The sequence below is a fragment of the Molothrus aeneus genome, chromosome 28 (assembly GCF_037042795.1).
Source record: "Molothrus aeneus isolate 106 chromosome 28, BPBGC_Maene_1.0, whole genome shotgun sequence".
Lineage (NCBI taxonomy): Eukaryota > Metazoa > Chordata > Aves > Passeriformes > Icteridae > Molothrus > Molothrus aeneus.
In genome coordinates this window covers 3138356-3162190 of record NC_089673.1, presented here as the reverse complement: position 1 = coordinate 3162190, position 23835 = coordinate 3138356, and the positions used below count along the sequence as shown (strand labels likewise).

General features: G+C 42.7%; 3 protein-coding genes and 1 long non-coding RNA gene across 8 annotated transcripts in view; 3 read left to right on the top strand and 1 right to left on the bottom strand.

Annotated features, from left to right (window-relative positions):
• The window catches only part of LOC136567229 (uncharacterized), a 55636-nt gene extending 39047 nt beyond the window's left edge, over positions 1-16589 (bottom strand). The window contains exons 1-2 of the long non-coding RNA XR_010785114.1: positions 16551-16589; positions 14973-15015 (exon numbers count right to left, since the gene is read on the bottom strand). This is a non-coding gene — a long non-coding RNA (uncharacterized lncRNA). The remainder of the gene's footprint in view (positions 1-14972; positions 15016-16550) is intronic.
• Positions 4926-9170, top strand: LOC136567223 (keratin, type I cytoskeletal 20-like). 3 transcript variants are annotated; one of them, XM_066566737.1, is made up of 8 exons: positions 4926-5348; positions 6101-6183; positions 6383-6539; positions 7043-7204; positions 7286-7411; positions 7584-7804; positions 8386-8426; positions 9073-9170. In XM_066566737.1, the coding sequence occupies exons 1-8, from the start codon at positions 4926-4928 to the stop codon at positions 9168-9170; spliced, it is 1311 nt and encodes a 436-aa protein (XP_066422834.1). The 3 variants fall into 3 exon arrangements, with proteins under 3 accessions (XP_066422834.1, XP_066422836.1, XP_066422835.1); XM_066566739.1 differs by lacking the exon at positions 8386-8426 and having other exon boundaries at positions 7584-7798; positions 9053-9170; XM_066566738.1 differs by lacking the exon at positions 8386-8426 and having other exon boundaries at positions 9029-9170.
• LOC136567216 (keratin, type I cytoskeletal 12-like) lies at positions 11121-14466 on the top strand. Its single transcript, XM_066566725.1, has 8 exons — positions 11121-11765; positions 12130-12212; positions 12432-12588; positions 12858-13019; positions 13118-13243; positions 13606-13823; positions 14087-14169; positions 14369-14466. The coding sequence occupies exons 1-8, from the start codon at positions 11121-11123 to the stop codon at positions 14464-14466; spliced, it is 1572 nt and encodes a 523-aa protein (XP_066422822.1).
• On the top strand, positions 16377-23301 carry KRT222 (keratin 222). Of its 3 annotated transcripts, none has more exons than XM_066566742.1 (6): positions 16377-16525; positions 18150-18278; positions 18988-19208; positions 19744-19820; positions 19984-20006; positions 21421-23301. In XM_066566742.1, exons 1-6 carry the CDS (start codon positions 16430-16432, stop codon positions 21628-21630), a joined length of 756 nt encoding a protein of 251 aa, XP_066422839.1. In that variant the 5' UTR covers positions 16377-16429; the 3' UTR covers positions 21631-23301. The 3 variants fall into 3 exon arrangements, with proteins under 3 accessions (XP_066422839.1, XP_066422838.1, XP_066422840.1); XM_066566741.1 differs by having other exon boundaries at positions 19984-20089; positions 21417-23301; XM_066566743.1 differs by having other exon boundaries at positions 16498-16607; positions 19984-20089; positions 21417-23301.
• Positions 23302-23835: the final 534 nt, after the last annotated feature.

Here is a 23835-nt window from a genome sequence, read left to right as displayed (position 1 = left end):
AAAATATTCCCCTAAACGTTTGGCCACAAGAACGACGCCCGCCACTAAATTTCCTGTGGATATAGGGCCAGGAAAGTGGATAATATGAGAAATCTCCTTATGTAATCCGTAAATTTTATTCTCTCGTTCAAGTTCCGCACGGATTCTCCCGCGGTGCTCAGCACGGGGAGGGCTGGAGGCAGCTCCGTTCCGAAGGCCGGTGGTGGCCTCTAGTGACAACCAGGCAGATCCGCACGGAGCCCGGTGCCTGTCCCTGCTCCTGCCGCTCCTCCGAGCTCCTGCGGCTGGGGAACAACTCCCTGGGAATTTCTGCTGCAGTATTTGTGCAAGGAACGTTACGAACAGTGCCAGACTTCCTCCAGGGGAGTATGGAGAGGGATTTTCGGCCTGTTTGATTTATTTTGGTTTTTTGGTATCTGCTTTCCTGACACAGATCTTGATGCTGGGAGGGTATTTTGTGTTCCAAGCACCCCATAGCTTGCTCCTGGTTGTACAAACCCCGGGATTGGGGATGCTGTGGTGTTGCTGGGATGCACTGAAAGGATATACCAGAGCAGTCCCCAAACAAGAAGCTGCAGCTGTGCCTCTGCCCAGGCACCTCCCTGGCATTATGGGTGCAATTTTACCCTGGGGAAAAAATTGAGTTTTCCTTCTGATTTGGGGGCTCCAGGTGTGACAGAAGTAAGATCCCCAGAACCATAAGAATTTTAAGTTAGCAAAAATGTCTACACAGATATGCAGTATAGTGTATTTGTATGTATATTTTGCAGTGTACAATCCGTGTGCACCTATATTTGCACAGGGCCGTGAAAATCGTATTTGCATCCTGAATCACAGAAATATGCAACATTTTGCATGGGTACTGAACTACTCCAGCATTATGGAACTGAGAGAGTCAGTAGGCTGAAATTCTCTCCAGTTCACTGGTTTTCTCATTCCCTTGACACTTCAGTTGCACGGGGTTTTTCCAACGGAGAGAGATCTGCCAGCAGTCCTGTGTTGGAGCTGATCTTAATGGCACTTTTGGGGAAGAAAAAAGAGAAGGTTCGTTTGTGTGGCCTGGAGCTGTTTTTGTTGGCACTGAGATCTCATTCTGTTCGAGGAGAGCAGCTGAGACAGGAAAGGCAGCTCCTGACTTTCATTTTCCACCTGTGGCTGGGGAGGGATGGAACCCGCACGCTGCCTCCTGCACCACTCCAGGAGCTGGAACAGCCCTCTAAGTACCATAAATATGTAATGTTTTAACTTACCCCTCTGGTCAAAGCTCCAAGCAGAAAGAAATAAGATGCAGTGGTTTGATGATTGAGATATTTTCATTGGACAAAAGATAAAAAGGAGAGGGAAATGAGGGGAAAAAATACGTGAGGCAGACAGTGTAAGATCTTGAGCTGCAAATGCTCAGGGCTTAGGTAAATCCAGCTGAGTTGGTGACATCATCCAGAACTTTCTCTCTGCTGATCCCATTCAGCAAAGCACAAAATACCTTGCTTTGCTCTTTGGAGAGAGCAGGCTTCACAGGCATTGGCATTAACAGGAGATGCAAAGGTAATTAAGAAAAGAAGGAGGGGAATATCTCAGACCCAGAAATAGTGAATACTGGAATAAGGCTGGAACACTGAAAATGGAATGCATCTCTCTTGAAATGCACTTTGCACAGCAATGTCCTTTCAGGACTGTAGTGCAGATCTTTCAGAATCAAACTCTTATAATACTAAACCCAAACACAGGGACCAACAGGGACCAACAAAAGGGTGTTGGATTTCACTCCTAGAATGGATCATCTCTACAGATTGAACTAGAAGACTTTGTCTTATTTCAGTGTCTATGTCAGCCAAAAGAAAAGCATCTGTTCCACCTAAAGGCAGCAAAAACTCAGACCCACAGCTGGGTGTGTCTTTTTTCCTTGAACTCTCCAGACTGGTTGCCCATGGCTGGTTGGCACAGGTGAGTCAGATGGAATGGCATCCACATTATCAGAGCCCTGCAGAACTTATCTCCATGGCCCTCTAATGCACATTAAACTTCTGTCACACAGGTGACATTTCTTCATGAAATCAAACAAATCATTAGTGTGGCTATAAATGTTTTATTGTGTCTGTAGGCAATCCACTCTGAGCAAGCATGTCACTGAAGGGAAGTGCTACCTGTGAACCCCCAGACTGTCCTCTACAGCTCCCACAGCTGAGCCTGGAGCTGAAACTGCTCTGCTGAGCTAAGCACCAGCAAACTGTTACGGCACTTCTTCAATGCTGACCAAAACTGCAGTACTGGACAATGGATTTTTAGGTTGCCCAACATCTATTTAGGTAACTTACTCTTACAAGCAATAAAAAAAAAAATTAAAAAAAAAAAGAGGCAGCCCATGTTCTTGCAGATAATTCCTGGGCTTAGTCAAGAGGTGGAGGACACTGAGGCCACTCCCAGCTGGTGCCTTGAGGAGCCCCTTGCCCTCTAGCCCGGCTCACCCTCCCCTCACTGCCATGGCTGCAGCTTCAGGGCTCCTTCTGGCAGTTTCCACTGATTGATACAACCAGTCAAGATATGTCACATGGAAAAAAGTGTACTGAACCAAAACCAGGAGCAAACCCCACCTCTGATGTGACTCTATCCTGATCTTAGGAAGTATTCTTGCAAATTTTCTAGCTTTTTGGGGAGAACAGAAGCATATATAAAATGATAAGACCAGAGAAATTGTCAGCAAACAAATGAGGGATGAGAATAAAAAGAACACTAAGAAAATTCAGCCTTGTGTCTTTTCACATCAGGTTTGCATGATGCCATTGCTCCTTGCTTCCTCTTGCACACATCTTGGATGCTTCTGCTGAGCAGTCTAGAGGAAAATAATTGCTGGAGGTTCAGCTTGAACAAAAGCAGCAGAGCCATAACACAAGGCAAATGTCTGACCTAAGCCTGATGCTCACCTTAATTCAAATCACTGACTTCTTTTTTCATTTGCTCACTCAATAAAAAAAAAAAATAGAACCCCCAAATGATGTTTAGAAAAAATATCACCCAGGTTAACATGAAAACTAATTTTAATACTGAGAAGACAAAGCAGAATGTTTGCTCTTAAACAGACTGCCACACAATTCTGCAGAGATCTAGGCAGTGAGATACAGAGCCAAGGGATGTAAGACCAGCAGGACTGTACTCCTCTTAGAGTCTAAAGGTGTAGACTCTGCTCCTAAAATGAGCAATTCTTACTCAGCCTGAATAATTTCATTGGACAAAAGACAACCCACCCTGAGTCTCTGTAATGACACACCAAATGTCATGGCCAGGGTACTTTGGTTTTACATCTCATAAAGGCTTTTTTATTACAAGCTACACCCAAAGAAGTTCAAGGTCCAAAGACACTCCACAGCATCCTCTTAGAAAGAAAAATCCTGTCCTGCACACTGATGGCTTTGGTTTGGAAGCTGTGTTTCCAGAACAGTCAAGTACAAGAGTTTAACTCTCTGCCTTGAGCCAAGACCAGTTAGAATAATCCCTAGCACAGTAACTTAAAAACTTGGCAGTACTGATCCCTTAATATCTTAGGTAATCCCTAGTACCCAACTATTCTGGGTTGGGTGCTCTCAGAAAGCTGAAGGTGCCTCCAATACACAGTTCAATGCCTCCAAAGCTCCATGCCTCACCAATTTCCTTGCCCCAAGCTGGGAGATCAGTACATACAGCAGCTGCAGTATGTACTGCTCATTGTTCTACCTGACAACACCAGTAACACACAGAAGCAGTGTCAGTGCAATGCCCCAGGAGCTGCACCTCCACACTGTCCCAACACACACCTGCCACCCACTCTCCTGCAGCACTGACAGCCCCTCAGCAATCAGGTTCTTCCTTCGCTTTACAAATTCTCCGTGCACTTTCTGTATCAAGTGTACAGCACAGTCAGCCCAGGAGCCTTCTCCACATGATCAGCAGTAGGATGGTTGAGTCTCTTCATGCCTTGGAAAGGCAGCTGGTTTCTGTTAATGACCATTGGGCTGGGGACAGACCTCCCCAGTATGGCACTTGTTAGCTGGTGGTCTCTGATGAGGCCACAAGGAGGGAAACTTGTTTTGCTTCAACTTCAGCCACACTGGAGGGCTGGAGGCTCGTTCTGCTGGAAGCTGGAACTCAACGCTTCCTGCCACTCTATGGATCTCAGCATCTCACATGTGAAACACAGAGGGCTGTGAAGGTTTCCAATATTCTCACTCCTCCTTTCTTACTTAAAGACAAAGAAATACCCTTTCCACTCAATCTCAGATGTACTGAAAGCTCAAATTCCACTTGCAAGGATTTTCTAATACCAGATGAATGCATATTCAATCCAAGCTGATGGCAACAGCCTCTTCACTGGCAGTGCAGATGTTGGTTTGTGCTTACTATGAAATGAATTCACATGGTAGTACAGCTGCCTCCTTTCTAATTATTTATACACTGTTCTAGACTGTCCTGAGGCCCAAGTTATTCTTACTCAAGAGAAATATAAATATTTTAAGTCTCTTGTCACATATAGGCAACTCTCATTTTAAATTCATGAGCTGCACAGGGAGGGGGCTAAGAACCTACTCATTTGTTCTAAAGGGCTACAGAGAGGTTTGACTGCAGGTACATGGTTATAAATGATTCAACAGATCATTTTTTGTTTATCTGTTATACAAAATAACAAAGCAAGCAAACTACCCAGGGAGTGTTCCTCAAACACAGACGAACAGACGAGAACCCCTTCAAATTATGGGGAGGGGGGGCAATATCCTGTGTGCTCTTTGTGCCGACACCAGCGACACTCTGCGTCAACATAGGTGGGGTTTCCAGCCACTGTGCTTCCTCCTGGACCTGTACAAAGGTATAAAGGTGCACAGTGCACACTCAGCTCCTCACTGGCGTCTCTATCTGTGCTGATTTCCCTGCTTCAGCCCAGAAGACAAAGAGCAGAAATGGCATTCTCCACCCGCAGCACCCAGTGGAGTACGAGCAGCCGTGTCCAGTCCTCTGCACCCAGTGTCAGCAGTCTGACCTCCAGGAAAATGTCCATCCAGAAGATCCAGGCACCCAGTGTCTATGGAGGGGCTGGGGGCTATGGCACCCGCATATCAACGAGCACCAGCTCTGGCCAAGGCCTCGGAGGGGGCCTCCAGCTCAGCATCACTGGGAGCGATGTGCTGCTCGCTGGCAACGAGAAATCCACGATGCAGAACCTGAACGATCGCTTGGCTGCCTACCTGGAGAGGGTGCGCTCACTGGAGAAGTCAAACTCCCTGCTTGAGAGGCAGATCAGGGAATGGTATGAAAAGAACACCGTAAGTGTAGGGCAGGACTACAGCTCCTACTTCAAAACAATTGATGAACTCCGAAATAAGGTAAGAGATCATAGAGCCCTCCATAAACATAAGAATTGCAGTTATCAGTGAGATAGAGAACAATCTGTTGTAGAAAATGTACTTTTCCAAATTGTAATTGGCCTAGCTGGGAAGAAAAACTTCATTTTTGATGAGCTACTAGTGACAGATTTTCAATCATTTGTAATACCAGATATATGCCTGCAGTTGTGAGTAATCTCATACCTGAAAAATCTGTGACTCTAACTAGTTCTATATTTGCCATAGGTGGCTTTAATTAGTGAAAAATGGTAATCTACATATTTAAATATAGTTTAGCAACAGTCTATTTCAAAGGGGTTTATTAGAAAAGAAGGGCAAACACTCAGAAAAAAATTAAAGACCACTACTTAAAATAGTAAATTACCACTGGAAACAATGAAATATTCCCAACAATCAACTGACAGGTTTGTCAAATCATGTTTCCAGAACTTCCTTCAGTCCTTTCTTTTTTATTTTTTATCAGTTCTACTTCCTAACATTTAAAAGCAGATCCCTTCAGAGAACAGTTCATCCTAACTATTTGATACACTTATTTTATGGCAGGACAATTTGTCTTTTGGACATCCCTAATTCCCTTCATGCACTTCAGATGGAACTTAGCTTAAAGCCAGCCAACCAACAGACAGCTGAAGTGAAGGAGGATGAAGCCCACTCATACTATTCATTCCCAGGAAAGGATCAAGTGTGAATTTCTGTGCAAAGTTTCATTGCTTGTCTGCCATTCCCTTTAGATTTCTGCTGCTCAGATGGAAAACTCCAGACTTGTCCTGCAGATCGACAATGCCAAGCTGGCTGCTGATGACTTTAGGCTGAAGTAAGTCCCACGATTTTATATCAATTCTCTTTCATGCTCCTCTTATTTAGGAAAGCTTCCACTTACTGGAATCGGTGCCAAGAAGTGAACATTTTCCAACTTTAATGAAAATTTCACAATGACTGCAGTAGTTACTGATTCTAACATTTACTCCAAACTGTTGCATTCCAATGATGACAAAAGGCACTGTATTGTACAGGTTTGAGAATGAACACCTGCTCAGGCAGAGTGTGGAGAGCGACATCACTGGACTGCTCCGTGTCCGTGACGACCTGACCCTGACCCAAGCTGACCTGGAGTCCCAGATTGAGAACATAACTGAGGAACTTGTTTTCCTTAGGAAGAACCATGAGGAGGTGAGAACAGCTGACCACTGCCAGGGAGAGGGGTTTTGAGTGGCAAACAACCTCACTAGGAAGCATTTCTATCTTTCCTGGAAGCAGCATAACCATGTGTGACCCTAAGGGACATTCAAGCTATCAGGGATCAAAGGCTGAACACTCCTCCATTCCAGGAATGAAGGAGTAAAGGTTTTCTCTAAGAAAAACGTATGGTTCAGGAATTGCTAACCCAAAAAGTACCCAAATAGGAGCCATGACTTCTGCCCTCATTCCACAGATCCGGTTCTGAGGAAATCGTTTTATGATACATTTATCTATGAAATAACATTTATTGCTATCAAGTAGGTGAACTGTTCTAAGATGAGGTGCACTAAACAGTATTTACAAGGTGATTAAGTCGTCTTGCCCCAAGGTACTATTGAGGATTAGTGCTATGTGTGTAGATGTTGAGTTTGTGTCCCATGACCAGGAGCGGCAGCTCCCTGCAGCTGGTGCTAACCCAGCTCCCGTTGCTGCAGGACCGTGACAGGCTGCGCAAAGAGGCGAGTGGCTCTGTCAGCGTGGCGGTGGATGCTGCTCCCGGCATTGACCTCGCAGCTATTATGGAAAACATGAGAAAGCAATACGAAGAAATGGCAGAAAAGAACCGCCAAGAAGCCAAAGAACATTTTGAAAAGCAGGTAAAGTCAACTGCTTAAACACCAGCAAGAATCTCAGTCGTGCCTGGCTGCAGTTCACAGTCCCTCCATTCTCCATTCCAGACAGCAGAACTGAACCAGGAAGTTGCCCTCAATGTTGAGAGGCTGGAGGTCCAAAGGAAAGAGATTACAGAACGGAGACAGGTCTGCCAGAACCTGGAGCTGGAATTACAGTCCCTGCTGACCATGGTAAATAACAAAAAAGCAAAATAAGGACTGTGAATAGCAGAGAGTAACACAGAGGTGTAATAAATAGAGGATAAAAAGATAAATAGAGGAATGAGGGGCTTTACAATCAAAATGTTATTTTGAAAAATGTATCCTCTGAATAATATGTCACTGTTCTTGCCACGCACGATAGAAACAGACCCTGGAAGCCTCTCTGGCTGAAACGGAAGCACGGTACAGTCACCAGCTTGACCAGATACAGGGAGCAATTTCCAGTCTGGAGGCTCAGCTGAGGCAGGTCCGAGCTGACATGGAGGCTCAGAACACTGAGTACAGCATCCTGCTGGATGTCAAGACTCGCTTGGAGATGGAGATCGCCACGTACCGCAGGCTGCTGGAGGGAGAGGAGACTGGGTGAGCACACACATGGCTTTGTGTGTTGGTTTGTGTTTTGTGTCAAATCTGCCTCTCTCCAACTGTTTTGGGGTGGGGAAGCCCATTGTCCAGTTCTTGGCCAGAGAATGAGAGCAGGCTGCCATTCAGGCTGGGCTACTGAAGCTGCTGAGGAATTCTGAGGTGGCTCTCCCAGCCTACAGACTGTCACTGTGAGCTGGGGAGTTGGGTAGATGTTCACATGCCAGGAACACCTGTAATGCAGTTTTTGATCAACTTGTCTGTGTGGGTTAAGCAGAAAGTGGAACTTCCTCCCAGATTCTACCTGTTCAGCTGTTCTGGCTCAGGAACTAGATCGGGTGTACCTGTGTGACCTGAAGTCCTGGCATTGCAGAGATCAGTCTGCAGATTAACTGTACCTACAGCTTATGCTTAGCAAGTTTCACTGCAACTGAGAGAACTTGTTTTACTGAGTTATCTTCTGATTCAATGTCTTGATGAAAGGGGATTAGGTGTCCTGATCAAACACATAGAAAATGCACAAGGATGTTCAATACATGAGTTGCCATATATTTACATTTTCTAATTTACAATTTGAACAGGTATTTAGAAGAGATGCCAACAGTAGAGGTGACTGAAAAAGGTATGTCCCACCAACTTCTTTCTGTTTTGATGGTGGCCTGTTGAAATGTTATGGAATGAAGTAGCCTGATGTAAAATAACAGCTTCAGAGCAAATAATCAGCCAGTGGAATCTCACATCAAGAAAGCAATCAACTGTTTGGTTACCCTGTGAGGACAGATAAACCTGGGTTTATACATTAAATTCAGGTGCCTAGTATAAAATCACAGACTCACTTTACCCATTCTGTCATTCTGTGAGTCCTCAGAGACCCAAGAGAACAACAGAGAATTACTGAATTCCCCTCTGGAGAACGGCAGAAGCATCTGCTTCTCCCTGCCAGCTGCACAGGGAGACTGAGACATCCAAGTGACATATCCAGTTTCATAGCAAAAATTTCCAGTTTGCTGTAAGTCTACTCCAAGGTTTTAGGTCTACAAGTCTGTCCTAAACTGAAGCAAAACTATCAAGAGTGCTAGAGAGTAACTGCAGTCTATGGACAACATACTCAGTATCCAAAAGAGAAGCCACACCTCATACACTGCAAAAAGTTTACCTCAAGGACCTGGAGATTGAAGATGCTTTTTGATATTTCCTGATGTAGCAGCAATATTACTCTGTCAGTGTACATTGCATTAAATTACTTCTCTTTTCAATTTCCTTAACAGAATCAAGTAAGTTTAAGAAGATCAAGACAATAGTTGAGGAGGTGGTTGATGGCAAGATTGTATCCTCTGAGGTCAGAGAGGTTGAAGAGAAGATGTAAATGACACCAGCAGAAAAGATGCCTCTGAATTCCGTGGTGCTGATGCCAAAATGAAAAGGGTTATAAAGAATCTGATCTATAATTCACCCTAAACCCCAGAAGGATTAAAAAATGCCAAAATCTCAAATCTGTTGTTGTTGTTGTTGTTGTTTTTGTGGGGGAGCATTAATAAAAATCTGTAAGTCACAACATAGAAGACTTTAGGTTTACTTCTATAGTGACTAAGTACCTTGATGGAAAAAAATCAAATCAGCCTGGTATGAATGTATAATTGCTTCCAACACAGATAAAAATGGAAGTATTAGGTATTTAAAATGCATTAAGGCATCAGTTCAGCACACCTCTTCTGAATGTGAACTCCCACTCAAACACAAAGCACTTCACTTCATTAAAACCTGATTTTCAATACATAAGAAGTACATTTTCAATGTACTTATGTATTTGAAAATGTATTTCAAGAAATACATTTTCAAATACATAAGAAGTGTGAATTTGCTTTTCATAATATATTAACATGAAAAAATAAATTGAAGAAGCCTGTTTGATATTTTTCACATTCTGTGAATGATTATGTCACCAGGGACTATGGCAAGCCAAGATATTTTATGGATAAAAATATATTTGAAATTATCTCCCTCTCTCTCAAACCCTTCTGTGCCAATAATGTTCTGTGTCCCATGGGAGGCCCCTGTGCCACACCTGGATTCTCAGTCCCAGGAGTTTACATTTTCCTCTTGAGAACATAAACACACAAAGCTCTTCCCTATGAAACCTCACCTGTTCAGAGCTATGTACTGTACATAAGCAGCTGCCAAAGAACTAATCCTCTGCTTTCACTGCCCCCAGTCACTGAGACCAGGCTATCAGCTCATTTCCACACAAATGCTTCACTTACACCTTTGATCTTCCGCTCTTTTCTGCCCCAAAAGCAGCCCATGCTCCTGAGTGCAGATAAATCAAAAATTAACACATTTCAGTTGACAAATCCAATGATATAATTAAGCCAGGACAAAGGAAAAACGATTTTACATTTATCAAAATGACTTCAAAAGAAAAATATACTGCCTTGGGAGGGTTCCCATGCCCAAACCTGCACCCAGAAGCGCCACATTTGATCTTCAGATTTGTATTACAGAAAGCACCAAATACAGAAATCAGATTTCTTATTTTGAGATAACAACAAACTATTTAGCAGAGAGAATGGTCAGTTCCCAGCTCCAAAGTACAAACTCTATATGCTATAGACTATAAGCATATCACTCTGAGGTACTTCAGTGATGAAAGGGTTAGGGCATAAACCCAATTCCAAATCCTATTTGCTATATTTATATCTTTTCATATTAATGATCACCCTGCAGCTCACTGAACATCCATGTGCCCTTGGACACCTGATGGTTACTTTTCTTACTTCTTAAGCATCCAGGAGCACTAATCCAGCAAAGGCTCCTGGCTGAAGAGCATTATGAAAAGAAAGACATTCCTGCCACACAGGCTGAGAAGCAGGGATCAAAGGGATCACTCTGCTGACTTAGCAAACTCCTGTAAGAACAGCCCCAAATGCAGGAAGCGCTGCATCTGCAATGACAAAACAATTATTTAGGAGGGATTTAAATGCGAAAAGAACTTTTTATGCTCCATTGCACGTGGCAGAACACAATCATGATGTCTCAGCTCCACTCCACCCATTTCCCCTCATACAAATCCCTGGAGGGCACCAGATTTCCACTCCCATTGGCAATTTTGGTTGGCACATATCATTTCGGTTGGTCAGAACATACTAAACTGACATCCCCCCGAAAGAGGAGGGAGACAGAGAGTGAAAGCTCTCCCCAGGAGGTGGGGACTCCTCCTGAAACACCCACTGCTGTCCCTATAAAGCTGACCCTGCTCCTGCTCTGCCCTGCTCTCTGCTGTATCCTCCACGGGGCAGATCCAGGCACCTCGAGCACCATGGCCCTTTCCGTGCGCACGAGCGGCGGGCCCCGCCAGTTCTCCTCTCGGAGCGGAATTGGAGGGGGATCTCTGAGGATGTCCAGTTCCAGTGGTGGAGGAGGCTTTGGTGGCAGTGGGCTTGGCTTTGGTGGGGGGTCTGGTGGAGGCTTTGGTGCAGCTTCTCTGTTGGGTTCAAGCTCTGGCTTTGGTGGGGGCTTTGGGGGCAGTTCAGGTGCAGGACTTGGGAGCAGCTTAAGCAGTGGCTTTGGGGGAAGCTTTGGAGGTGGTTTGGGTGGTAGCTATGGAAGTGGCTTAGGCAGTGGGTTTGGGGGAGGCTCGGGAAGTGGTTTTGGCAGCAGTTCAGGTGCTGCTTTTGGAAGTGGCTTTGGTGGTGGCTTAGGGACTGGTTTTGGAGGTGGGTTTAGCCCTGCTGGTGCCGGAGATGGTGGCATTCTTTCTGGCTCTAAAAAAGAGACTATGCAGAACCTCAACGACCGTCTGGCTGCATATCTGGACAAAGTGAGGTCTCTGGAGGATGCCAACACCGAGCTGGAGCGCAAAATCCGTGAATGGTATGAGAAAAATGGCCCTGGCACTGGCACCCCTGGATCTGGGAATGACTACAGTAAATTCTATCCTCTCATTGAAGATCTTCGAAACAAGGTAGCAAAGCAATGTATTTAATGTATCTTTATAGTTGTAACTCGATAGTATTAATTAAATACTTAATAGTATTAATGAAAGCAGCAAATTTCTTTCAGAAACCAAGAGCACATTTTATCCCTTGGTACTGACATTTGCAGTGACCTCTGTCACCTTGCACTGGTGACATGTGGTGAATTTTTCCTGTACCTTAAAGCAGTTCTGTAGCTGTGTCACACAGTGATTTGTCTAATCTGAATAAAGGAGAAGGCAGCGATGGAATGCAATTCTACAAACCCTTGTAGAACACAAAGTTTAAAGCCATTACAAAGCCATGAAGCCTTTGGGCTGTAACATCATTCTCTGAACACTGTTTGTATTCTAGATCATCAATGCAACCATCGACAACGCGAGGATCATTCTGCAGGTCGATAATGCCAGACTGGCTGCTGATGACTTCAGACTGAAGTAAGGATATCTTAATGTTATAAAAACTCCTTAAGGAAAAAATTCTTTTGTACTAAAAATCTCTTTCCTTGTAGAATACTTGTAGTATAATTATTAAGCAGTATTATAATAATTATGTGTATTAAGTTTTCAAATTAAAGCTAAAATAAACCACATTAATAGTCTGCATTTGACCTCACTGGCCATGTGAAAAATAATAATTAATCCCTTTATGCATAGATATGAGAATGAAGTGGCTCTTCGGCAGAGTGTGGAGGCTGACATCAATGGTCTGCGCAGAGTCCTGGATGAGCTGACCATGACCAGGGCAGATCTGGAGATGCAGATTGAAAGCCTGAATGAAGAACTGGCTTATCTCAAGAAGAATCATGAAGAGGTAATTTTTTTCCTTTGTGAATTCAAAACAAGATACATGAAATTGTGAAACATCAAATTACTCCCTTATTTAAGCCAGGGGGAGTTCCTGGGTTTCATTATAGGTTCTGTTTGCTGTTAATTTTTGAGTTTGCTGAAAGAGTACGACAAACAATTTACAGATCCTTGTTGAAACAGAATTTGTACCATATCTATTTCTTTACATATATTTTGGTATAACTATTTTGTCTTTTATTAACAGAACCGTCTCTTTATTTTCAATGTCTCCAGGAGCTTCAGGGCATCCAAAGCAGTGAATTTGGCCAAGTCAGTGTGGAGATGGACGCTGCCCCAGGGACTGATCTGACCAAGCTTCTGAATGATATGAGAGGACAATACGAAGTCATTGCCGAGCAAAACCGTAAAGAGGCCGAAGCGTGGTTCAATGAAAAAGTAACAACCAGAGAGAGCAAACTCAGCGAAATGCATGGGAAAATCAGTTCAATACTTGGAACAGTAAAATTACACCCCATTCTTCCTTGTCATTTCAGAGCGGGGAGCTGAAAAGGGAAATCTCCACTCACACTGAGCAGCTCCAGTCAGGAAAGAGCGAGATCACAGATTTGAAAAGGACTCTCCAGAGCTTGGAAATAGAGCTGCAGTCTCAGCTTGCCATGGTATGTTCTGGGAAGCTGCTGACTGCTCAGAGCCAATTCGGCAACTTCAAAAGTCTTTTTAGACCTAATCCTATTCCATAGAATTGAGGATTTGCATTTCTTTCCAATTAAATCCTATATTCTTTTAGTTTCTAAATAGCAGTAATATATCTAACTGGATTGCAAAGAGCATGTCACAAAGCCGATGAGTTTTTACATCACATTTAGGGAAGTGACAAGGGAAAGTTTTCAAACCACTGTTTTCAAAAAGAAAATAAAACCCTCTGAGTAATGCAGCTGTGCTCACTCCCTTAAACTACTTCAGTTGGTTTTGTTAAGAGATTTTTTTCCTTACCCAGAGATTATTTAATATCTTTACACAGAAAAAGTCCCTGGAAGACACTTTAGCAGAAACGGAAGGTGGTTACTGCGCTCAGCTGTCACAAATCCAAATGCAGATTGGGAACCTGGAGTCCCAGCTTTTCCAGGTCAGGGCTGACATGGAGCGCCAGAACGCGGAGTACCAGCAGCTCCTAGACATCAAGACTCGTCTGGAAATGGAGATTGAAACCTACCGGCGCCTGCTGGATGGAGAGTTTGTGTAAGGAACTGGTTGACACAAAATATCTCCTTGCGTTTATTTTCTGTAGCAAAATCCTTTCCAGGAAAAAAAGAGGTGAAATAAGTGGAACATTCTCCAAGTGACAAAAAGGCACATACAGGGATCTGAAATATCACTGTGACTGAGGAGAGTGAGCCATTCTGCTCACTACTTAAATAACCTATCAATGTCACCATGAAAAGGGAATTTATCCTGATCCTATCACACATCCTGCAATAGTGATGTCTCTGATTCCCTTTTAGGGGCACTGGACAGGCAGTTACACTTGAAAGCTCATCCCTGACAGGGTCCAAATCTCAAACACAATCACTGGACTCTTCTCAAGGTAGGTAGAACTTGATTGAATAAAATTTTGTTTCTAAAGTCATTCTTACAAATCAAATAATACATGTTATCCTGTTTAACTACATCAGAGAGTTCATTAAGCCAGTTGGGAAGGAAAAGGGGGTACCTGGTCATGTGCTGCTTTGGTTTATCATTTTTACACATTGATAAATATTCTTTGTTTTGTTCATGATGTTTAGATCCAACCAAAACTAGAAAGATCAAGACAATTGTCGAAGAAGTGGTAGATGGAAAAGTTGTTGCATCCCACGTTAAGGAAGTTGAAGAGAAGATATGAGGCACAATCTGATGTGGCAAAGGATCCACTTGCTCCAAGCCAAAATGGATAAATAACTTTATTCTTTTGTATGAAGTGATAAAACATTTGGCTTTGTACTCAGAATCTTTTAGATAAGACAAAGTTGGCACTTTCATTCCTTGCAGACATACATTTCCTGCTTCACTCTATCAGCCTTACCTGTATGATTTCCATGGTGTTCTTTAAAAATATCATCAAATCTCTGTTCAATAACCAGAAATATGAAGCACACATTTAATCAGATTTGCCTTTCTATAATCTTTAGTAACCAATAGATAAAATAATTTTGCTGTTCTAATCTCATTTTTCAGTTTTCATCCCAAATAAAAAGTACTCTACAAGCTTTAATGTATTAGTGTCCTTTTATTCTCCATGACCCCCTGCAGCTGTGTGGTGAGCCAGCAATAAAATATGAACATTGAAAGCAGCTAGAATTCCAAGTTCCATAAGTCCTAGGAAAAATGCAATTGCTTACACCTGCCTACCTTTAGCCTTCATGAATCTCATAGCCAGGTGTTCCCTTTACACCTGAAAAAAAAGATAGAAAGCATTAGATTATACCATCCCAAGTGCAATACCTTGTGTTTGTCTGATGGATTCCTAATGTTTTCTTATGTAACTGTTCTCATCCCATCAATGACAAACACTGACAATATTTTGGGTTTAGAACTACACAGAATAAGGATAATTAAGACACTTTTAGAAAAGAGAGTGGACAATAACTGGAAGACAGTCAGCTAAGGAAAAGAAAATCCAAACACAGGATCCTTTCACATGTGCCAACAGACACAGCCAAGAACAGGGAAGCCTTTTTACAGCAGGAGACTTTTAAGTGGTACAATACTTTGACTTCTAAAAAGATGTGTGTCTTATGAAAGTTTACTGCCTGTTTTATTGTATATTCTCATTTAGAGCCAAAAACACATTTCTCTCTTTGCTAAATTTTAAATTTCTATTGAAATTGGAAATTTTTTTACTGCATATCTGGTATTGTGCACTACTGAAAAAAAAATTAAATGAACAAGAGGTAAAAGGAAGTAGGTAGGAGCCACTCTTAGCAGACAAGATCATTGGGATCACACAGTGCTCCAGTGAGCAGGAAATGAAGAAGCACAGCACACCAGACAACCTGTGCTGGACCTGCCTGGGAGCTGTCAGGAAAGGGGGAAGAACCCCACATACTTCGTGTGTTGTGTGCATTGAGCACACCAACACCTGGCACAGGTTCTGAAACACCATCAGAGACAACCCAGACCCTTCTCCTGACAGCAGTGATGTGTCTGAAGTGTACATTCACCAGAACTTTGTCCTCTGCAGAAGAGGAGCCAAAGGCCTTCCCAAAAGTTGAACCAGCACTACTCACCACCAGAAGTGCTGGTTGCTCTCCCTCCTTGTTGTGTTTCTGCCCATAAAAGAGGATGCCCCGGAGCCCAGCTCATTTCTGAGATGGGGCACTCCTCAGCAGTGGGTCAGGTCAGACACTCGAGGCTTCATCTCACTGAGTCTCAAATGTCTTCAGGGATGAAAATGCTGTGACATCCCTAACAATGGTGGAGACACCTGCCAGTGACACTGCCAGCAACCCAGCTATGCTGCTGGAAAGCTCTGTCTTTCCATGTCCTCTTGCCAGAGCACCTCATGCTGGGCAGCTGCACCTTTATGCTTCGCTTTCTCTCTCTTACCCTCACATTTCTGAAGTTATAAAACCCTACAGTTACAGCGTCACAAAAACCATTAAGACTTTGATATAATAATTTCGGCGTATGATTTAGGAATAGTTATTTCAGTGCTATCCTTTGTGCCAGGACGGGCTGCCAGGCTCTGAGCCGCCCGCGCTCCCCAAATTGGGCCGCTGCCGCTTTAACGGCCCCGCGGCCGCAGCCCCGCGCCGCCGGCAGCGGAGCCGGGAGCCGGGGAGGATGGGAGGAGGAGGAGGAGGAGGATGGAGCCGGCTCGGCTCCGCCGAGAGATCAGGGCAAAGTATGAATCGCTCATCACCCGAAATCAGATAAAGACCGTCAGCTCAGCAAGGACGCAGGTAATGCCTCCTCACAGCCACACACCTTGCAGAGTACGGAGCCATTCCCTGGCCGTACAGTTCCTCCCGCAGCCTCTATGAGGTACAGTAATTCATTCAATGCAGCAGATTTTCGGGGAAGGGACGTGGATTTTACCGCAGTAAGATGTGAACTAGAAGAATCGGAAATAGATTTTGTCAGGGGTATGGATTCATACTGAACGAATGCTGTGTAATTCATCAGGATGCTTTTCTGTCCCTGCAGCCGGGCTATTGCTGGGATTTAAGGGATGATGACATAGGCTGTAACAGGGTAACCTCTAGCTCCATGTACTTATCTCAGAGGAAAAAAGAATCCTGAAGAGAATCCTTTTATATACAGCAATCTTTGCCATTTTTAGCCCTCTAGTAAAGTACACTGTTCCTTTGCAGGAACTATTTTCTATTGCTCACAGTAAAAACTATGTTTTGCTTTTCAGCAAATATCAGTCGTTCTGTCATACAGCTCGATTAAATGTTACCAACACACAATGCTGCTGTTAGGGATTTACATACAAACAGCTCTAAACCCAGCTGAAATCAAATGGCAAAACAATTTTGAGCCACCAAATGTCAAGAGATTCAGGGGGGAATCAGGTATTCTGTCACCTTGTAGCAGGTATTGCAGGAATCCCAGAGGTTTGTTTTAAGGACAGGCCAGGCGCTGCTGCAGCCTGGCTGATCCAGCACAGTGCCAGACACACGGCAGCTGCACACCCCACAGGGAAGCCAAGTTTATCTTTGGGTTGGCACAAAGCAGCCAATGCACACTGGTTTGGTCGTGTCACATAAATTCTGCAGTACCCAGGCATGAAAGGGGAAGCAAAGAACATTGAGGGCTCACTTGTGGATGAGACAAACCTAGATTTTCACCAAAATGACCATCTGGTAAAGTTGCAATAGGCCAGTAGGTACAGGGCAACAAAAGCCTTATTTTCCTTAGTTCATAAGACTTGAATTAAAGAGATTATTTTCTTAAAGTCAATGTCATCATAAGAACCTGCATAAAGCAGTAAAATATGCAAAAGAGCAAGTGCTGTTTCAAAGGCTTAGGGCATCTTCACCACTTACAGGGAAACTCAGAATCAAAAAAGAAAAATAACTTCTGTAAGCCAAGCAATCATTCTGGAAGTTACCTGCAGGAACATACTATCGAAAATAAAGAGAAGTCTCAATCTAAAATGACCTCACACATGATCAGGAGTGGTTTTAAAAAGCTACCTTTAACAGGATAAAAGGAAAAAAACCCAAAACCCTGAAATCAAACACACATTAAAATCAAAGCACCTTATTCAAAATTGGAAGCTTGAACCATCTGCACTTCCTCTAAGCCAGGAAGTGAGTAAGGTCTCAATACAATTGGGTAATTTGTATGAGAATTCCTCTAGGACAAAGGTGCCAGGGATAGAGATGTGGCCAACCACTTCCCATCGAACACAGTGGGATAAGGACTTTCCCTCTACACAGTACAGAAAATATTAACTCCTCACTGTGAGCTTTCACACATTTATACAACTCTAACAAAAATTCCAACCAGACTACGTGCCAATTTATTATTGTTATTTGAATATTTTTGATATTGCTGTCTTTTGTATGTCCCCTGTAGTTAGAAGAAGGTACAAGTAAAAGAATGGACAAAGATGCAGAAGCACTAAAGGCAGCCAGAGCAGAACTGTGTGAAGCCCGACGGCAGTGGCACCACATGCAGGTGGAAATCGAGTCTCTCCATGCTGTGGTAAGAGTCAGAAATGAAACTTGAAATCTCATGGAAAACAGAAGTCTTGTCCTTGATGGAAACTATCCCACAGTTGATTTCTGTGACAGTCACAGCCACCATACTGCAGAAATCCCTCATCTGGGGGGCTCCAGCTCCTCACAGAGCCCTTGCTCACACACACTGACCCAGCGCGTGTTCTGGAGCAGGATCTGCCTCTCCAGACACGTGTGGTGTTCTGTTTTCACAGCTCTCAAGCATATATTTGCATGATAATCCCTCAGCAAGCTCCTGGTCATTCTGCCTTACCAATTCACAGCATGTTTATGACCTTTTTTTAATGTGTGGACCAGATTTATCAATTCATTTGTAATAAAATGTCAGCTTTTTGCTCAATTCAGCAGTACAGAAAAGCTCCAAGAGCACACAGACACTTCATACAGCACTGAGCTGGACATTGTTTAACTGTAAAATCAGAGATCTGTAAACTCAAGGCAGTGGGTTGCTGTGCAAGACATGGCTACACTTTCATCTGATTTTAAATAACCACAGATTTTACTAGAAAACTTCTCAGCCAAAGTATTACCTTGAAATACTTTGACTCCTGTTCTTAAAGAATAATCTTACAAGAACTTATGTAAAAATACAGTTTGTTAATGAAACCATGTGTGTCTGTAACATCTTTGCACACAAACTTTCCAAATCTTAAAATATGACTTAAATTTCACAGGAAAAGGGTTTGGAACGTTCACTGCGGGCCACGGAGCAGCAGTACCACATGCAGCTACAAAATTTGGAAGGTGAGATTGAATGCTTGGAGAAAGAGTTGTTGGAAGTGAGAAGAGGAATTGAGAAACAGCTTCGAGAGCATGAAATTCTCCTGAACACGAGGATGAAGCTGGAGGAGGAGATAGCGACATATCGCAGTCTGCTGGAGCAAGAGGAGAGCAGGTACTCGCTGCTGAGAGAAAAAGATCTCACATTTGTCTTCCGTTTCTGAAGGTCTCACATAATCAGAATTGTAAAATACATGAACTAAACATTAAAAATTACAGTATAAAGTCTTAGAAAAGGTTTCATTATAAGGTAGCTTCACTGAGTGGAGAGTTTCTGGTGCTCAGTGTCTCACACACAGTGCAGAGAGCAGCTCAGGCACTGCAGCCTCCCTCAGTGAGGGTCACTGGGATCCTGTGTCCCCTCAGGTGTCACAGCACATGGGGCCAGTCCACACACATGAAGTGCTGGCCAGGGAGTCCCTGTCTCAGACCAGCACAGACCCCTGCAGGAAACTGCACAGATATTGTCAGACACTTCCTCCAGTTCTGGGCTCAGAACAAGAAATCCCAACAAATAGTTACCATGATCAAACAGAACTTCTTGTGATTCTCACACTTTTAAATTTCTCACAGCTGTTCATATGACAAGTTAGGAATTAAAGTAATTCAATAGTACTAGATGCCTCTAATCTTTTTTTTTTTTTTTGCAGGTTCTGTTGCTCAATACCTGCCCAGAAGGATGACAAAAAACCCAGCACTAGCAAGATCACCTTTATGCTGCCTTCAGGTGAGTTTCAGGCACCTTCTCCTTAAGGGATTCTGGCCTTAAGTGTTCACAACTACTGACAAATTCCTGAATATTAAAAAAGGACCTTTTCCAATGCATGGGAAATACCTCCAGGTCCTGTGTACTGCCCTTGCTCACTGTACACCTGCATATTCTTTTACAGAGGATGTAAAGAAGCACAAACCAAAGAAGGTGGAACTGATGACAAAACAAGCAATCCTAGATGGAAACATCATGAAGGAAAGTGCTGAAGCTCATGGCACTGTACAGTAAGATAAACAGGAATTTCACAAAATAACAATTGGAAGGAAAGGGTGGAGGTTACGTCTCAGCAGCTTTGAATTTTCCGTTATTTGGTATCTGTTAGGTGCCCACATAGCCCAGGAGCTTCAGAAGCACAGTGAGAGCTCCTGAAGGTGCACTGAATGGCAGGGTTTAACAATACATTACATTTAAAAGTTCTTTTTATTAGTATTAGCTTCATAAGCAAACAATACCCTGCTGGTGCTTCTGATTTGTAATTTCTATTTCTGTTAAGAATGAAACTATGAATAATTCATCTCGCTAAGGCTGAAAGCAAAGAGCCCAGACCACATTTGGGAAGTCCCTCTGGGGCATATTTATGCACATAAATTCAGGCTCAGCTGCTCCAACTTGCTCCTTGGAAACTCCTACGTTTCCCCAAACAGGGGAGGGAGAGCCTGGCTCCCAAGCAGGCATGTGAAAGTTTGTGAGGATGTGTTATTCACTGAAATTACTTTAATAGTATTGGATTGCCTCAATTTTTTTTTTTCCCTCCTGCTCTTTAAGCTTTTTTTGTAGAGTAATTTAATGTTACCTTTAAACACACTCTAGTGGGCTATTCCTAGCACTGAACCATAATCAGCTGCTGAAAAAAATTAATGTCATCATAAGGTCCAGCAGACACACTCCGTAGGTGACGTTTATTTTTGGGCAGGAGCTTTGTTCATCACACACTCAGATCTGCACAGAGCTACTCTGCTGGGTGCAGTGTACTCAGCTGGGTGAGGCCCCAGAGCCTGACTTTCAGATCTGAATTCTGACACACACACACAGAGAATTGAATCAACAGGATTTGGGTGCCTCAATATTCCTGGATCAGCTGGCTTTTCAATTCTCCCTATTTTACTTTTGCCCTTTTTTCTCTTTAATGTAATATAGCTCCACATTCTGAGGTTTGAGTCTAAACTAGATTTTCTCCTCCCTAGTCTGAAGGTTTTCAGATGCAGGAATTCTGTCCTGCCCACTACAGTACTGAGGTTTCTTGCAAAATTTTGGAGCTTGGATTCCAAACTTTCTCCTTGGAAACAAACTGCCTAAAGTATTTGGAGCAGTGGTTTTGTAGCCATGTCTACCTAAAAGTACAAAAACAAGAACATAATGAACCCTCACCCTTTATTTAGCTTCTCTGGAGAATGAACCTGGAAAAAAAAGACACCACTGCTATCTCAGTCCCATATAAATTAACTCGACTCTTGATGATGCCATTTCTCTCTCTGTTTCAAAAGCAGTTCTGAAGATAGGTAACCAGTATAGCCTAAAAAAATCATAAATACATTTTCTTTATTGTTTCAGGACAGAAAAAGTGGATGAAGTGATTAAGGAATGGGAAGGTTCTTTCTTTAAGGACAACCCTCGCTTAAGGAAAAAGTCCGTTTCCTTGCGCTTCGATCTCCACCTGGCAGCCACAGAGGAAGGGTGTTTGCACACAAAACAGAAAAGCCTCCCCGACATCGAAGTCAGGCTGGTGATGAGGAGATCCTGCAGCATCCCATCCATCAAACCTTAACCTCAGGCAATTCCCTCAAAGTGCATCCACAAGGGGCTCTGGAAATGAGCAGGGGATGGACTCCCACGGCTGCTGTCTGCTACAACCACAACATCTCACCCAGCACTTGGATCAATACAAGAAAACCATTTAAGTCCTTTAAAAGAAAGGGGGTTCCAATTCCAAGAAACCCAACTTCTACTGGTTTTATACTCTGGGTGCAGCCCTTTCATATTCTCATTGTTGTTGTTTTGTAGAATTTCACCAAATATTACAAAAATTAAACTAGAACTTTATAGTTTGACATATTCTACCTTTGTAAAAGAGAACTTCTTTTCTCTTTCCAAAAATGAGAAATGCCTATTTGCTTCTCTTAACTATTCAATATTCCATTCATATAATGACTGGTGAATCCTTGCAATAATTTATATCACAGCTGTCATCAATATATTTTAAAATAATTCTTTCTAACAGCAAAAATTACATATGAAAATACTCTTAAAATACATGAACTATTAACAAAGTTTTCTTTCAAAAGTGGCTAGTATTTTTAAATTCCTTTTTTTCAGGCAACAACTGAGCAAAAATGTCTTTACATCCATACACATCCATTTTAAAAGCATTGTTACAATGCAGTAACATTTTAGCCATATTGTTCAACTGATTTTGAAGCAGTAATTTCCCCTGAAAAATCAACCATTTTCTTATGTGTCCAAACTCACCCTTGTACTACAAGTCTCTTAGCCGAGGCAAATGAAATTACTCTCTAATTGTTCAAAAGGGAGGAGCCAAACAACCACTTGAATGCTGGTATTCCATTCATTTTGTTTATAATAACAATGTGCATTAAAATATCTTCAACAAATTCCTCTTCTGACAAACACTACAGGTAAGTGATGCTGTTGATCTAGTCCATGTGACAAGTCACTGTTACACCAGGGTACAACTGTTACTACTTCAAATTAACTGGGCAATGTAAGGGCTACAAATTCAGTGTACAATTCAAGCAGACCCCTCAAGAACCCCCCACTCCTACCCAAAGTAGCTGTGGGCAAACACAAACCCCAAGAGAAACCCTGCACCGGTACACAGAGGAACAGCCATCCTTCTCTAAAACCTTACAGGACAAATTTCAAACAAAGACTCAAAAAAGACTGTATGAAGCTGACAATGATTGTTTGTGAGGATTCTGAAGAGGATGGATGCCACAGGTCCCACTGGAACCCAGGATTGCTGGGGCTCAGAGTCTGGAGAATCCACACACAGGGTTTGCTGGATTACAGCAGCATGTACAGGATTGATTTCAGTGTCAGTATCTGCCTTATTACTTATGGCATGTGTACAAAACTGGTACTGCAGATTCTTCCAGAGTTAATTTATGCTTCCATCCTTTGTTCATGGTAAGAACAATGCATTGATATTGCCCTGTCCTGTCTGTACTGTATCAAACTTGCTAATTATCCTTAACCTGAATCATGAGCTGCTGTTGTTACCACTTGAGTACTTGGCATCCTGAATGTATCAGCCTGCTCCAGTATTTTCACTATGCAGCTTTTTTTTTGTGCTTAGACTCTGTACATTTTACAATACTTGAATTTAAACTAAGTTTTAATTGCTTTAAGGCACTTTAAACAGGGATATGAATTTACCAAAGTAAATTATAGTACTACAATAAAAAAGTATTAAAACGGAGTTCGTCCATGCATATTTTGTGTGTGTGTCAATGTCTTCTCCTTAAGTGGAAAGGAGTAAAAGAAAAATGCAAAAAAGTTACAGATAGGAAAATCTGTAGCACTGTAACAAGTGTTCTCTAAGATCCTCTCTGCAATTAGAAAGACACAAATTCCCTCAGAATCTTTACCATAACATGTGAGTGTCTTTCTGCTATAAAACTTACTCTTTTGTCCTGGTAAATCCAGTCACCCTGGCTATTTTCTTCACGTGCGACTTCCTGAGACTGACTTCAGTAGCTTCTCCTACTCTAGGCCTGGTTCAAGTGGGCATTCTGGTTTTAACTCAGATTTTCACCTCTTTCAGGAAGTATCTATTTTTGCATTATTCACAAATTTCATCTCTCAAAATGTAAAGAACTCTCTTTTGTTCACGTAGCAGTGAAATTCCACAAGTGTCAGCGTGAACTCCACATGGGCATCAAAATAATAACATCTCACCCTCATTTTTAGGTCACTTTAAAGCTGAATTTAAAAAAAAAATTAACACTGAAGC